This window comes from Uloborus diversus, chromosome 1, assembly GCF_026930045.1.
Source record: "Uloborus diversus isolate 005 chromosome 1, Udiv.v.3.1, whole genome shotgun sequence".
Lineage (NCBI taxonomy): Eukaryota > Metazoa > Arthropoda > Arachnida > Araneae > Uloboridae > Uloborus > Uloborus diversus.
In genome coordinates, this window is record NC_072731.1 from 188,808,258 (window position 1) to 188,822,163 (window position 13,906).

The window sequence follows — 13,906 nt, forward strand, 5'->3', positions numbered from 1 at the left end:
GCCCGCGACTGTCCAGTCACGAGTCCAGTGCTTTACTGTTTAGGTTCCCATATCCCCGTGTTAGTGTAAGTAGGCTGTGATGGCCTAACCGCTAAGGAGATGGTTGCATTCTTAGCTGGAAAGTCGCGGGTGTCAGTCGGGCGGAGATCTACATTTACTAATGGGGACTCTTGCACGTTAAATCTGTCATTGCCACTAATTCTTTCAAACTTGCATTCCAAATGAATATCTCTGGAGGTACTGGATCAGGGACTCTTAGGCTCCTGATCTTGATCGAAAAACAAAGTCGTCTTCAGGCTCTTATTCAACCGGTTAAGCATCGCTTAGTGATAAGTATGATTAGTCTATAGTTGGGGCAAACCTAATCTGTTGCAGCCTTGTTATGAAAACGCAGATCCTGATACTACGGCGACAGCACTACGACGATGGTGGATTAGGTTCACCCCAACTATAGAGAGCAGTGTGCTAGTATAAATTCTTAAAATTGGTAACAGTTGCCTGCTCAAAACTAATCTCAAAAATCGTTGCCTACGAAAGCAATTCCTTTTCTTACGCTCTTATATTATTTCAGGTGTAAAAGCTTTTTGAGCATTCCGATTCTTATCAAATGGTGACCAATGTGTGAAATAATGGTGACGTGATTACTCAAGTAACAATGACTTTGATACCGACGAGCACATCTCACTTGGATCGCGTCCTACTGCTGGTAGGCAGCCCAGGACGGTACCACTTCCTGATCGCCTTCTTGCTGTGCTGTATGCAGTTCCCAGTGTCCTTCAGTGAATATCTTCTCGGCTTTTACACCATAACACCCAAGCACAGATGCAGAGCGGAGTCAAACTTGACTCTCGGAGACTACGATCTGCGGCCCATCGAAACAGCGAATGGAAGAAGACAGTACTCTTCATGTGAGCTGTATAAAGATCCCACGGATCATTCCAAAGGTACAAAGCCTTGCGATAATGGTTGGGAATTCCTGGTGAAAACTGGAGAGGCTAGTGTGGTAACTGAGGTGAGTGAAAGAGAAAGAAATGTCTAATTTAAGCAAGATGTTCCATCCAAAACTAAACGAGCCTACTTTCCCGTATACCAATCGACTTTCTAGTATCTGGATCAAAATTCTCAAAATTAGATAAAATCGCAAATTATTTATGCCATATTTTTTTAATATTGTAAGCCAATTTCTAGAAATAAAATATGCCTTTTTCATCTGAAGAATTAGATGCGTAAAAAAGAAATAAACGAACAAATAAAGTAGCAGTACCTTTTAAACAAAGCAGAGAATACATTTTATTCCATTTAAAAAAAAAATCTTAAGCTGCTTTCAAAAAAAGAGGGGGGGGGGAGGATTAAAATTAATAAGCTTATTAAAACAAATACATCATATCAAAAAAAAAAGAAAGAAAAAAAGAAAAAAAATCTTTTGTTTTTCCCCTGTTTCCAAAAAATAATTTTTAAAATGAATTAATGTAATTTCAAAAATTAATAAAACTAATAAAATGTCAACTTAAAAGAAATAATTTTCATTGTCGGAAAAAAAATCGTTTTTCGCATATCTTTAAGTAGAAGCATAAAGAACGTCGAATTTCTCCGCCAAAAACTGAATACATAAATTAAAACTTTAGAGTGGAAATAAATACATCTAACAGAAATTAGTTCATAGTAAAAACCATGGCTACGGAGTCAATCTCATTTTGGGGCAAAAGAGTCAGATTCGGGTGCCGAAGGTATTTAATACAAGGACTCGGAGTTGGACTCGATCATTTCCCTTTAAGTCCGCAAATCTGAAAATGTTTGAGGAGTCGGATCGGAGTTGAACTTACTTTGGGATAAATAGGGTCGGAGTCGGAGTTGAATTTCCAAGAGTCGGAGTCGGTCATTTTTCCTCCGTGCATAAATTTTTGCCAAAACTACGAAGTCAGAGTCGAAGTCGGGGAGTCGGAGTCCGACTAATTTTCGGACACAGGAGTCGGAGTCGGAGTCAAGTGTCCAAAAATATTTGGAGTCGGAGTCGGGAGTTTTTCGTCAAGAGCTGTTTCTAACAAAATTTGTTAGACGTAAATCCGCCTTCAAGTTCGGAATCTACACTGACTTTCAGTTTCCCCGTAGGCGCTAATGTTAAGAGATTTGAAATGTTCAAAATTGAACGAAAAATTGTTCAAATCAAAACGATATTTTATATACATGATTTTCATCAAAAGCTTTTTTCTACAAAGTTTCTTTGAAGCAAATTCGCCTCTAAGGAATTGCCTTGAATTTCCCCGTAGACGCAAATGTTAAGTTTTTATGAACTGTTCAAAATTTAATAAAAAAAATTTTCAAATCAAAAAGTAAACTATGGGAATGAGGTGTCCTCGCCGAAATCTTTCGAAAAAAAAAAAAAAGTTTGTTCGAATCGGACTATTCAGTCAAAAGATATTGGGGGTGGGGGGGTGGGGGGGGGGGGGGACAGACAGACAGATCGACGGACAGATATTTTCCCCCATCTCAATACCCTCCTTTCCAATTTTTATTTTTCGATATATATTTAATTATTTTATTTATTTTTGACTTTTATTTGTTCTTCGCGATATTTTCAAGATGCATTAAGCCTTCTTTCATGCTTTTTTGTTCGTAATCTGACTTTTACTGGGAAAGTAGGCTAAAAAAATCTAATTATGTATATGAGCATGAACATTATTTTTAAACCTCTGACGCAGAAAACGAAAATGGTAAAAAGTTTGTCGTGTGTATCTGTCTATCGCATCTTAGCTTCTTAACTAATGAACCAATTTTGGTGTTTAAAATAAATGTTTGAAAGTTGACTTAATCGAGATTGTTCTTCGCTAGGTCTAATCTTTGTAGGATTGTATTTACAGGAGATATTAATTTTCAACCGAAGTAGCAATTTTTCGTAATTTTGGTAGTAAAAACTTATTACCTCAATTAAAATATTGGCACCAATCGAAAGAACGAATTATTCTGCGTTTAATGGAATTGCTTTGGAACGCCCACATAACTGGAATTTTTAACGTTTTAAAAGTAAGTTTCAAATACAAATATGAGATTACTAGCGATTTCATTGTTGACAGATAAGGAAAGAAAGCTCAGTGACTTTAAAAAAAATAACTTCTGCCATTTTCAATTTATTAACAAATAAAATATTTGTAATTGATTTTAGCAAGACTTTGAAAAAAAAATTGTAAATTTTCCCGCTTGATTCTGCTGTTTCGACAGGAAAACAGTAGTTGTGTTATCTTACCTTTTCCGTGTTTTCTCATTTAGCCTAGAAATTGTTTAAATACATTTGAATTTAATAAGTGCTCTGACGAGCAAAGTTCATCTTAATATGAGGTGCGGGACTTGGGCTGTTTTTTAAATTTAATTTTAATTTAATATTAGTTTTTCTTACACTTCTACATTGCCAAAAAGGTGAACAATTTATACGCGTATGCGTAAAAAGTAAGCGTATACTATTTTTGTTTGCATATTCGATATTATGTTTAGTTGTATGTACTAAAACTTGACAAACTGATTTTGTAATGCAATTTACCATCTGGAGATAATTAAAGGTAAAATTATTATTTATTTTTTTGCAAAGATTATGAATGCTTGAAAATTCTCAATGACAGCGATTGTTTGTGCTCACTGATCAAAATTAAATGTTTCACAATTCTAACGAAGAGTTAAAAATTGTGCATATTGTCGAAAATCCCTTTAAGACCTCCGAAAAGCCATGTCTATCCGACTTGTTGCTCCGGTTATGAGTAGTGATTTGTATCGGGTTCTTTGAAATTTTTCTTAGGAAAAATAGATACCCCCCCCCCTTTTTTTAAATTATTTAGAGCAGTGATGCCCAAAGTCCACGGACTTTATGTGTCTCATCCAGTGGTTGGAAAAACTACTTTTTTTTGTAGCAAACTACAACTACAACTACTTTATTACAAATGTAGTTAACTACAACTACATTTTTCAAAATGTAGCAACTACAAACTACTTTTGAAAAGTAGTCGCTACTTCGCTACTTTTAAAAAAATAAACAAATAAAAAGCATATACATACACACCGTGTAAAGATTGAACGAAAAAATTAGAAAACTGGTTTAGATTAATAAATTTGCTCACTTGAACATGGACTAAGAATAATTTATTGTTTCATTCCTTTACTGAGCCATTCCAAACATTTTTTTTACGATTTTTACGAATATTCGCTGCAAGAAATGATTTAAAATGTTAAAGGAATTCAACCTTCAAGTTTTTAAGCCTTTCCTGACAGTGAGTATTTCATTCAAGAAGTGCAACTTGGTTACTTGAAAATGTAAATAGATGCAGTCATACTTTGATTAAAATTTCATATAGATATACACACACTATATGACCAAAAGTATTGGGACACTTTTAAAAATTCAGATTTTTACGGATTTCTGGCAAAATAAAAGACCAATTGCTCTGTAATTTATTTTACATAAAAAGTATAATTCAGCCGTCATTTTCCAATAAAAGCTAAGTCTACTATTCATTTAGGAGACCAACAACAAGTTGAGGGAACAAAAAAAAAGGTTTCTGATCATTTTTCATTGCAAATACTTTGGAATAAGCTATAAATTTCAGAAATAAGTTAAAAAACTATCAAACATTTATTTTTATATTTTTTTGAAAGTATTTCCCACGGAAATACAAGCACTTTTTTTCAAAAATGCAAATTTTTTTTTTTTTTTTTGAAGGTTTTTGGCTAAAATCAAGTAAAATTTTTAGTCAAACGTTACTTAAGTTTCAGAATATTTGACAGCATATTAGAGAAATATAAGAATGAAATTTGAGGTTAAAATACTGAAAATGTAATGAAATATGAACGTTTAAAGCAATTAATCACGTTCGAGCGCAGTGAACGAATTATTCACTGCGCATGCGCGAAAGATAGCAATTTATAACTTTCATAATTCAAAGCTTAGATGTATTCTACAACTCATAAAAAAAATCCACTTCAATATCTTTAAAACTCAAAGTTATCGGGGATCTAATGAGCCGAATTTCTATAATTCTTGGATAGGCGATGAATGGTAAGGAGTCGTTTGCAAACTGGCAATACTTTCCTGTTATCTTTGCAGAGTGATTCATGATCAGAATGGATTATTTGCGAACGATCCCTCACGATTCGTCGTCTAGCCAAGAAATATTAAAATTCGGTTCATTAGATCGCTGATAACTTTTATTAACATTTAAAAGATATCACAGTGGGATTTTTTTATGAGTTGTAGAATGTATCTGGGCTTCCGATTATGAAAATTATAAATTGTTATCTTTCGAGCATGCGAAGTGAAAAATTAATTGGTTTTAACCTTTCATATTTCAGAAAATTTTCAATATTTTAGCTTCAAATTGTATTATTATGTTTCTCTAATATTCTGAAAAATTAGTAGCGTTTGACGGAAAATTCTGCGTGATATGAGTCGAAAACCTTCAAAAAAATTTTGCATTTTTGAAAGAAATGCTTATATCTCTGTGAGTATAAGATATACTTCCACGAAAGTATGAAAATGAGTTCTAGATAGATTTTTAACTTATTTCTGAAATTTATAGCTTATTACCAGATATGCTCATTATCAGATATAGCTCATTACCAGAGACAATGAAAAATGATCAGAAACTTTTTCTGTTTCCTCAATTTGTTGCTCGTCTCCTAAATGAATAGTAGTCGTAATTTTTGTTGGAAAATGGCAGCTGGAGTGAGCATTTAATGTGAGCTTTAATGTGCAAAAATTACAGAGCAATTGTTCTCTTATTTCTCGAAAAATCCGTAAAAATGTCAATTTTTGAAAGTGTACCAATATTTTTGGCCATATAGTGTATATGTACAGAAGATTTAGATGGTGAGAAACACCTTTTAAACAAAAGAGAAAAACTTAATTTTCCTTATAGGAGTTAATTTTATAGGGACTTATATTTTGTAGGAACGAGTTAATTGATTTTGAGTTTCAAGCTAGGGGGGCGGACCTGGACACAATCTTCTTTCTTATATGCAACTAATAAAAAGAACTAAGAGCATTTTTCAATTTTACCGAATGACCTAGAAAACTAAAAATACTTAATAACTGACCTTTATTTTGTTGATATATCAACCTTCAATCAATAAAAAAGAAAAACTAAAGAAATATTTTAAATATACCAAGATGTACGAGTATTTATTGTCAAATATTAATAAATATCCGAAATATGAAAAGTAACTAAGAATGCTTACTTTACTTCAATTTGCTAGTGTCGACACTCGACTGGATAAAAAGCGAGTTTCTCTCGCGTAACGAATTTTGGAGCTAAGCGAATTCCTCATCCCGTAACACGAAAAGTTTGGGAAAGGAATCACAAGGCCCTAAGTATCACCTTCTTTATTGGGTACTAAATATTAGTTTCGTAAATGGACTTTCCTTTCAGCATCACTGAAAGAAAAAGTACCCCACACTCTACTAGTCAAAACATCGCTTTGTTAATTTACAAATCGCCACTCCGCATCTTTTTCATTCTAAATATGAAGTTGATGAAACATTATTTCACATAAGCGGGCTGTTTATCTAAAGTTTTAAAATGAATAATAGAAAGTTCCTGACAACTAAAGAAATTAAAAGATTTCCGATATTCCTGAACAAGTAAAAAGTGCGTCGAATATAATTACTGCATCTACTGTACTATTGAAGTGCTGCATTTTATTATTGCTACATACTATACGTACCGTACTGTTTCATTTTATGCCATTCTCTCCCGTTGATTTTGTGCATCCCAACCGTATTTTTATCCAATAACAGTTTCCTTTTGAATGCAGTAAAATGTCAGTTCTCTACGTTTAAATTTGGAAAATTGAACCAAAGCAATGGGCTAAAATAGTTTTAGGGGTGTTTACAAATGTCTAAAATAATTGGTACGTTCATAAAAAAAATCGTATAGATACTCTTTTCCTCAACGCGAAATGTCGACCTACGTCTTGGAACTCACCCCTCACTTAAGTAGAGATTCGTTAGTAAATGCAGATGACATTCATACCTTTTTGCTTAACGGGCAAATTTTGCATGAAACGGAAGCATTTCCGTTATCATACATTTTTATTACACTGTAATATTTGTCAGCCGTTCAAAAGGCAGTTCAATGTCATCCTCTTCTATAACATTTACAGCAGCTTCCATATTAGGAGGATATTTTGGCACAATAATCTCATTGACATCTAAAATGTTCATCCACAGGACATTCTCTGCTGACAGAAAACACAAACCTGATACTATTTGGCAGTTATTATTCTTTTCTTTCTAAGCCATGCTCTACACAAGGCAAATATTGGAGAAATGTGAACATTTTGATGCCAAACAAACTAATGGTGTCTAACAGATAGAACGTATGGCGTCAAAATATGTCTTATGACAGCTCGTATGTTTCAGTCTTACGAATCTGATTGATGCAAGTTTTACTCGCGTAAGACTTGCAGCAGTCAGATTGTTTGAAACCTCGGGGAATTTTTTTTTTAAATTATTTTTTGAAACTTTTTTCAAAAGTAGTTTTCAGAAATCGCTACAAACTACTTTTTTTGTAGCTAACTACTCGCTACTCTACATTTTTTCAAAAGTAGTGCGCTACACTACAAACTACTAAAAAATGTAGCTACTACAGTAGCGTCGCTACTTGTAGCGCGCTACTTCCAACCACTGGTCTCATCTATATGGCCCGGAGCTAGGTTCTCCGTTAGGAATCGAAAAATATATTCTGGAACATTTCAAAGCAAACGATCATCTTCATTCGGTTTTGCGAATTTCTGTAGCAGATTTGTAGCCAAATAGTAAGAAATCGGTTTTTAGATAGCAGATGGAAACTTAGCATAGATAAAAAAAAGCATATACTAAGTACTAAAAACAATAATTCTTGTATTTTTCAGTTTTTTTTCCTTTTACACAGTTTCGTATGTTTTCTTAAAAAATTTTAAGTATATTTTAATGTTATATGCAATGTTCTCGCCCGCGAGATTCATCTTAGTATGAGGGCACGGCCAAATGTACGGCCTTCGGGTAGAAAAAGGTTGGCACCACTGATTTAGAGTAACCAGACTATCATACATACTATCAGGGCTTTGACAACAAGCCAAGTGGAAAGAAAAGCGCTCGACTATCACCTTTAAATTTAAAGAACTTCACTTTGATTTCTTAATATTTCATCAGAGAAAAAATATCAGAATCCTTTATTGAGCACAAAAGGCATGAACTCTATTAAGATGCGATACTGATTAATTGCTTAAGAACCCAGGTCAGTAACTAGGGCTGAGAGCTAAGTCAGACACCAGATTAATCAGATAGGCAAAAAAAAAAAAAAAAAAAAAATCAGGCTCTTGAATCTATTATCTTTTTCACCTTTATGATCAATGTGGAACTAAATTTCCTGTATAAATATTATTATACTGTTTTTTCCGTTTATTAAACGGCAGTGCTTCAGCACTTACATTAAAAATAAGTTGTGTGTGAATTTTAATGCCTTACAAACTTACTTTACTATTAAAACCTTAGGATAAGACTTGCTTTGTGCAATATAAAAAGAGGGATTGACTTAGTCTTTAGAAATCGTTCCAGTTGATACCACTAATTAGTGTCGTCAAAAATGTCTTTCTACTCTCAAACAAAATTAGAGAATACTAATAGTGAAAAGTTCCTTCTCTCATATTATGTATACACGAGAAAAGCGATGTTTTATATATTAAAAATTGAAAGAGGACAAATGCAGAATTATCTCAGCAAAGGTAAAAATGTTTCCAGTGCGGGTACTGCCCGAGCTACGGCCCTGTAAGGCATATTGTTTCCTGAACTCAAAATTTATTTTATAAATTATCGAATACAAAAAATTTATAAATGTATGCGTAGTTTTTCATGTTATTGAGGCTTCTGAATCTTAATATGAGGAAAAATAGAGTTATTGTTTAAAAAATATTCTGATCCCCCCCCCCCCCCCCCCGAGAACACCGCGTGCTTCCATTTTCTCCCACAAGGCTTGAACTTTTTAAAGAGTTAATGATATGTAAACTAAATACAACAGATAATTTTTATTTCGATCAAAATGCAATGGCGTTTTTTTATTGAACTCTATAACATCCAAAAATGTAAGCTTTACTCTCGCTTGCAAGCGCTACCAACATAAATATAATATCATAGTTATTCAACTAATTATTATAATCACATCCAATTTAATGCTTTTAGTCCAAATATTGTGTTCTATAAGCTAAGTATACTTCAAACAAAGGAACATGTTAAAAAAAAAAAAAAAATAAGAAGAAGAAGAAGAAACAAAGAAGCTATTCCTATACGGTTTTTTACACGGTCGAAAGACCGTTGTGGAGGAAAAGCAAACATTTTCTACTTTATAGCTCGCATCGTCAAAAACAGTCGCGTTAGGTTCTTGTTCGGTGTTGGACTGATTCACTCAATTAAGCTATATTTTACGTAAATTATCATACAAATTATTATAAAAAGTAATTTTCCGCGAAAATGAGGGTTTCTGTGATTTCGTTAGCTGACAATTTCGTGAATTTCATGTGATCAGAACCAAAAGTCCACGTTGAAATATTTCGCGAGGCTGAAATTTTCGTGATTTCGACAGACACGCAAAAATCGCGAAAATTGAAGCCTAAAGTTTCATAGGACAATTTATAGTTTTATTAAGTACTAATATTCACTTTCGTGATAAATATACACAATAAAGAATGAAAATTAAAAATAAATATTTTAGCATGTGGTCCATTCATGGCTACCGGTTGCTATGGATGGACAATCGAGTTTCCATCGATGGACCACATTCTCAAATTGAAAAATCAATGCGTAACTTACAAATATTTATAACAGAGGATCAATAAACACTATAAATAACAATAAGTTATAGAAAAATAGATTTATTTTCCGAAATGTTTTATTTTCGGATAAGAGGAACATAAAAAAACAAGGGCACTCATACAACACACAGCTGTAGTTATCACACCTTGTTCACCACTTGATATTTTCCATACCAGTGCAACACTGCTCTTAGCTCATATCTTTTCAACCTCTTTTGAACTGTTGAGAATTTTGTTAAATCGATTTTGAAAATTTTGGTTTGACGCAAGAATGAACTTGCTCTCTAAAATGTCAGAAAACATTTTCGACATTTTATTACTGAAACCAGAAGCTTAAGTCTCAAACTACCAGAGACTATAGTATTAACACACTTTTTGTCTCAATTAAATCTGTGGTACATGCTATTTTTCTCAGCCTCTTGAAAGGCCGATTCCCCCAGTTTTTCGGAAGTAATTTCAAAAACTTCTTCTCTAGTTTCAAAATATGATTCACTAATCATGTTCTTATTTCGGAGGGCTTATCTCCTAAATTTTTAATAAGTGACTAAGGTAACAACAAACCGGTTTTATCTTTCATACGACTGTTTTGCTTTCAAGACTCTATATTCGGTCCACACTCCCATTTCTGTAATCTAGTGTAGCAGTTTTGCTTTCAAGACTCCATATTCGGTCCATACTCCCATTTCTGTAATCTACTGTAGCACATTACATACTCTCACTTGCCCATGGCCATTTTATTTTACTAATTTTTGCGTTTTTTTTAACAGCAAAAGTATTTGAAACTGTATTATTATGTTTTAAATTTTTAATCAATTATATAAAAAAATGACCACGACATTATAATAAAGTATATTAGTAGTTATTTTTTTCATTTTCATATTTATTTTAAAACAACTGAGCAATTTTCGATGGTAATTGAGCTGAAGCTACAGCAATCTTTGAGATTCTCCATGAATGAAACACTTTGTCAGGTGGTCCATTCATGGAAACACCTAGTGGTCCAATGATAGCAACTGCGTCATTTTGAATATCCTTATAGGTGTTAAGACTGTGACGAATCGTGATGAAAAATGAAGTATGGGGGAATTGTAGTTGAAAAGGCACTCTTTTGAGTCAGTGTTCACGTTTAGATGATCAGTGATATTCCAAGCATGTTATAACTAAATGAAAATCTCAGTAATTAGTAAGATAATGGTAAAAATCTTTGCTGACTGATTAACAATATGATTAAATAATGTTAGCTACTTGACGACTCTGCAGTAGACTGTTTTCAGACAAAGGACGGTACTAAAACTGATTATGGCGTCTGCACAAGCTCTGGTACGGGAAATATCTAGTCATGGAACTGGTTCATTGACGGCAACCTTCCCCTATGTATAAAATATATTAAGTAAACTAGGATAATTATTCAAAACAGCAATTCACCATGTGTGGTTTATATATATGTTTAATAATATGTTGTTTTGGATTCTAATCAACTCAATTTTTGAACTTTTCACAAGGAGTGCAGTTTGTCATTTTTAGAAAGACAAGATGTGTATTTTTGTTTCACCGTTAAAGTTCACAATTTATATTTTTAAATTTTGAGGGTTAAATTTGTAAATTTGACAAATTTTATGAATGCGATTTCTTTTTAGTTTTCCTGGACTTTGATTCATGAACCAATTGATTCATTAATACTTCATTAATTTTATTATCTAAAATCAAAATAAAGAAACTGAAAACATTACAATATTGAAAAATTTAAACAATACTTATCAATTAATTTTTTTGATGAGTTTTAATTAAATTTGTGGAATAAAATATACGTAATTTTAAAAATTAACTCTTCGAAAAATCAAGCAGAATATAGGAAATAACCGACTAAGAATTATTCTATCCTGAGTCTATCTTTACCATCCGCATGCTTGTAACTTTTACGTCGGCTAGTAATGACATGGGTGGTAATGACATTTTAACTTATTTCATTAGACAAGACATAAAATATGGCAATTTCATTAACATTTTACATATTTGAAGCAAAAGTTCATTTATGCTTGTCAATTTTCTCTTTAGGGGAAAAAGAAATAATAATAAACGAAATGAAAAGCACTTATCTAACATTGCTATGAGACTGGGGCAAGAAATTGCACTCTTCCAGAGAATTGCTCACAAATGTTTCAATATTTTATTTAACTGAATCAAATTATTTTAATTAGCCTACAATATATTATTGTGCAGTTGCAATAAAGGTTTGATTTAACATGAACAAAACTTCTATGATCGGCAAGTGGAAAAAAAAATGTACTTGTTTAAGGAAATGTAGGAATAAAAATGTTCGTTAATAATAGTGTTTCAAGTCTTAAGATTCAAGCTAGCTGAATAATACCCGGTGCATTTTTTTTAACGTTTCAAGCCAATTAGTAATATTTTTCTGCAAACTAATTCAGCTTCATCCCACTACAGATTGTTAAAAAACTTTTAAACCGCAGTTATTATAACTTAATAAACATTTTGATCATTCATAGTCTATCTGTTTATGAAGATTTTAAAACTGAGCAACAATAGGAAAAGATATTATAGATTTGCTCTTGAATCTCTGTTTTTCTTTTTAGTGGGAACTAGTTTGTGAAAGAGAACCCTTGGCTGCACTTCTTCCTTATGTGACTGCTGTGTCTGCGATGCTTGGAGCTTTGACGTCTGGAATTTTAGCGGATAAATATGGACGGAAATATGTGCTTCTGCTTTCTCTGCTCTTTCATACAAGCTTTGGAGTATTTTTACACTTCCTTCCGTTATTTGGAGTATTTGCGACCGTTTTCAGCATGCAAAGCTTCCTTATTGCGGTATGGAAGTTTTTTAAGTGATTGTTATTGAATACCTAACGTTTATGTGTTAAATTTTCAGGTCTTCAAAGGGAGTTTTCAGTTTTACTTTTCAAACAGTTTCAAGTCACTAAAGATAGTTGCTACTTTAAACATCTTTTTTTTTAGAAAAAGGGAAGAAATTAGACAATTTATTATGTTTTGTAAAAAAAAAAAATAATGATAATAATATGAAGATTTTTGACACCATTTTATTGTGCATTCCTGATACAAATAACTATAATTCACATTCAAGTGTGAGATTGATATGGGTAGGTACAAGTTTAAAATCTCAATATTTGGATATGTAAGATATTTTATTCTCAGTTTCATAGTTTTTAGTGGAGGAAGGAAAAACTTTATTGTTGTATCCTCACAGTCAGCTATACCTCATGCTATCTAAAGAGGTTTCTCGGAAAATTTTCCTGTGTACCACGTACTAAAATTTCAACTTCGGGTTTTCTCCCCTCTCCTCTTAATTTTTTTGGTTTTCCATTTTCTTTCTAGACTCGTTTCTTAAGAGCATATCTTTGAATCGGTATACTACTTTCCTTAAATGTTCCTGTTGTTTGCAAGTTGTATAAAAAATTTTCAATAAAAACATTAACTAAAAAAGAAGAAGAAGGGGGAAAAAGAAAAAAGGGAAGGAAGGGTAAAAAGAACTGATGATTTACATAGAAGAAAGAACCCACCACGCGTATTGGTTTAAAAAAAAATTCGAGTAGAGGAACAAAAAAAATGCACAGTATTAATCAAATTCAAACATGCTCTTATCTAGTTGAATAAAGGCATTAGTAACTGTAATTAAGCATTATGAAGTATAACATGTCTTAAATATTGTAATTAATGAATTTATAAATTTGTTTAAGTGAAAAAAACCTGGAAAAACGGGCCAAAGCCTAATCCAACAGATTTCGAATAAAACGAAACTAAAAGTTTAACTTACTTATTAAACATACACTTTCAAAAGGAAATAATGCTGGATAAAATAATATTTAATTACCAATATTAAATTAGTTAACATTAACCTTTGCGTTATAAAATGAATAAGTAAAACATAAAACCAAGATTTTCTTAAAAAGTGGACTTGGTCATTTTTCCAGTAGACCTTTCATAGTTTTTTAAAGAGTATTCAAAATTTTGTTTATAAGAGGTATAAAAAAAAGAATAATTGATGCAACAACTATGCATCAGCTAAATATTTTTCTGCCGTTACATTAAGTGAGAAAATACATGTT

General features: G+C 32.4%; 1 protein-coding gene across 1 annotated transcript in view; it reads left to right on the forward strand.

Moving 5' to 3' along the window:
• Nucleotides 1-655: 655 nt before the first annotated feature.
• The window catches only part of LOC129217783 (organic anion transporter 3-like), a 43,676-nt gene continuing 30,425 nt past the window's right edge, over nucleotides 656-13,906 (forward strand). The window contains exons 1-2 of the mRNA XM_054852129.1: nucleotides 656-1,012; nucleotides 12,420-12,650. Coding sequence (XP_054708104.1) covers nucleotides 656-1,012; nucleotides 12,420-12,650 — 588 coding nt within the window. The remainder of the gene's footprint in view (nucleotides 1,013-12,419; nucleotides 12,651-13,906) is intronic.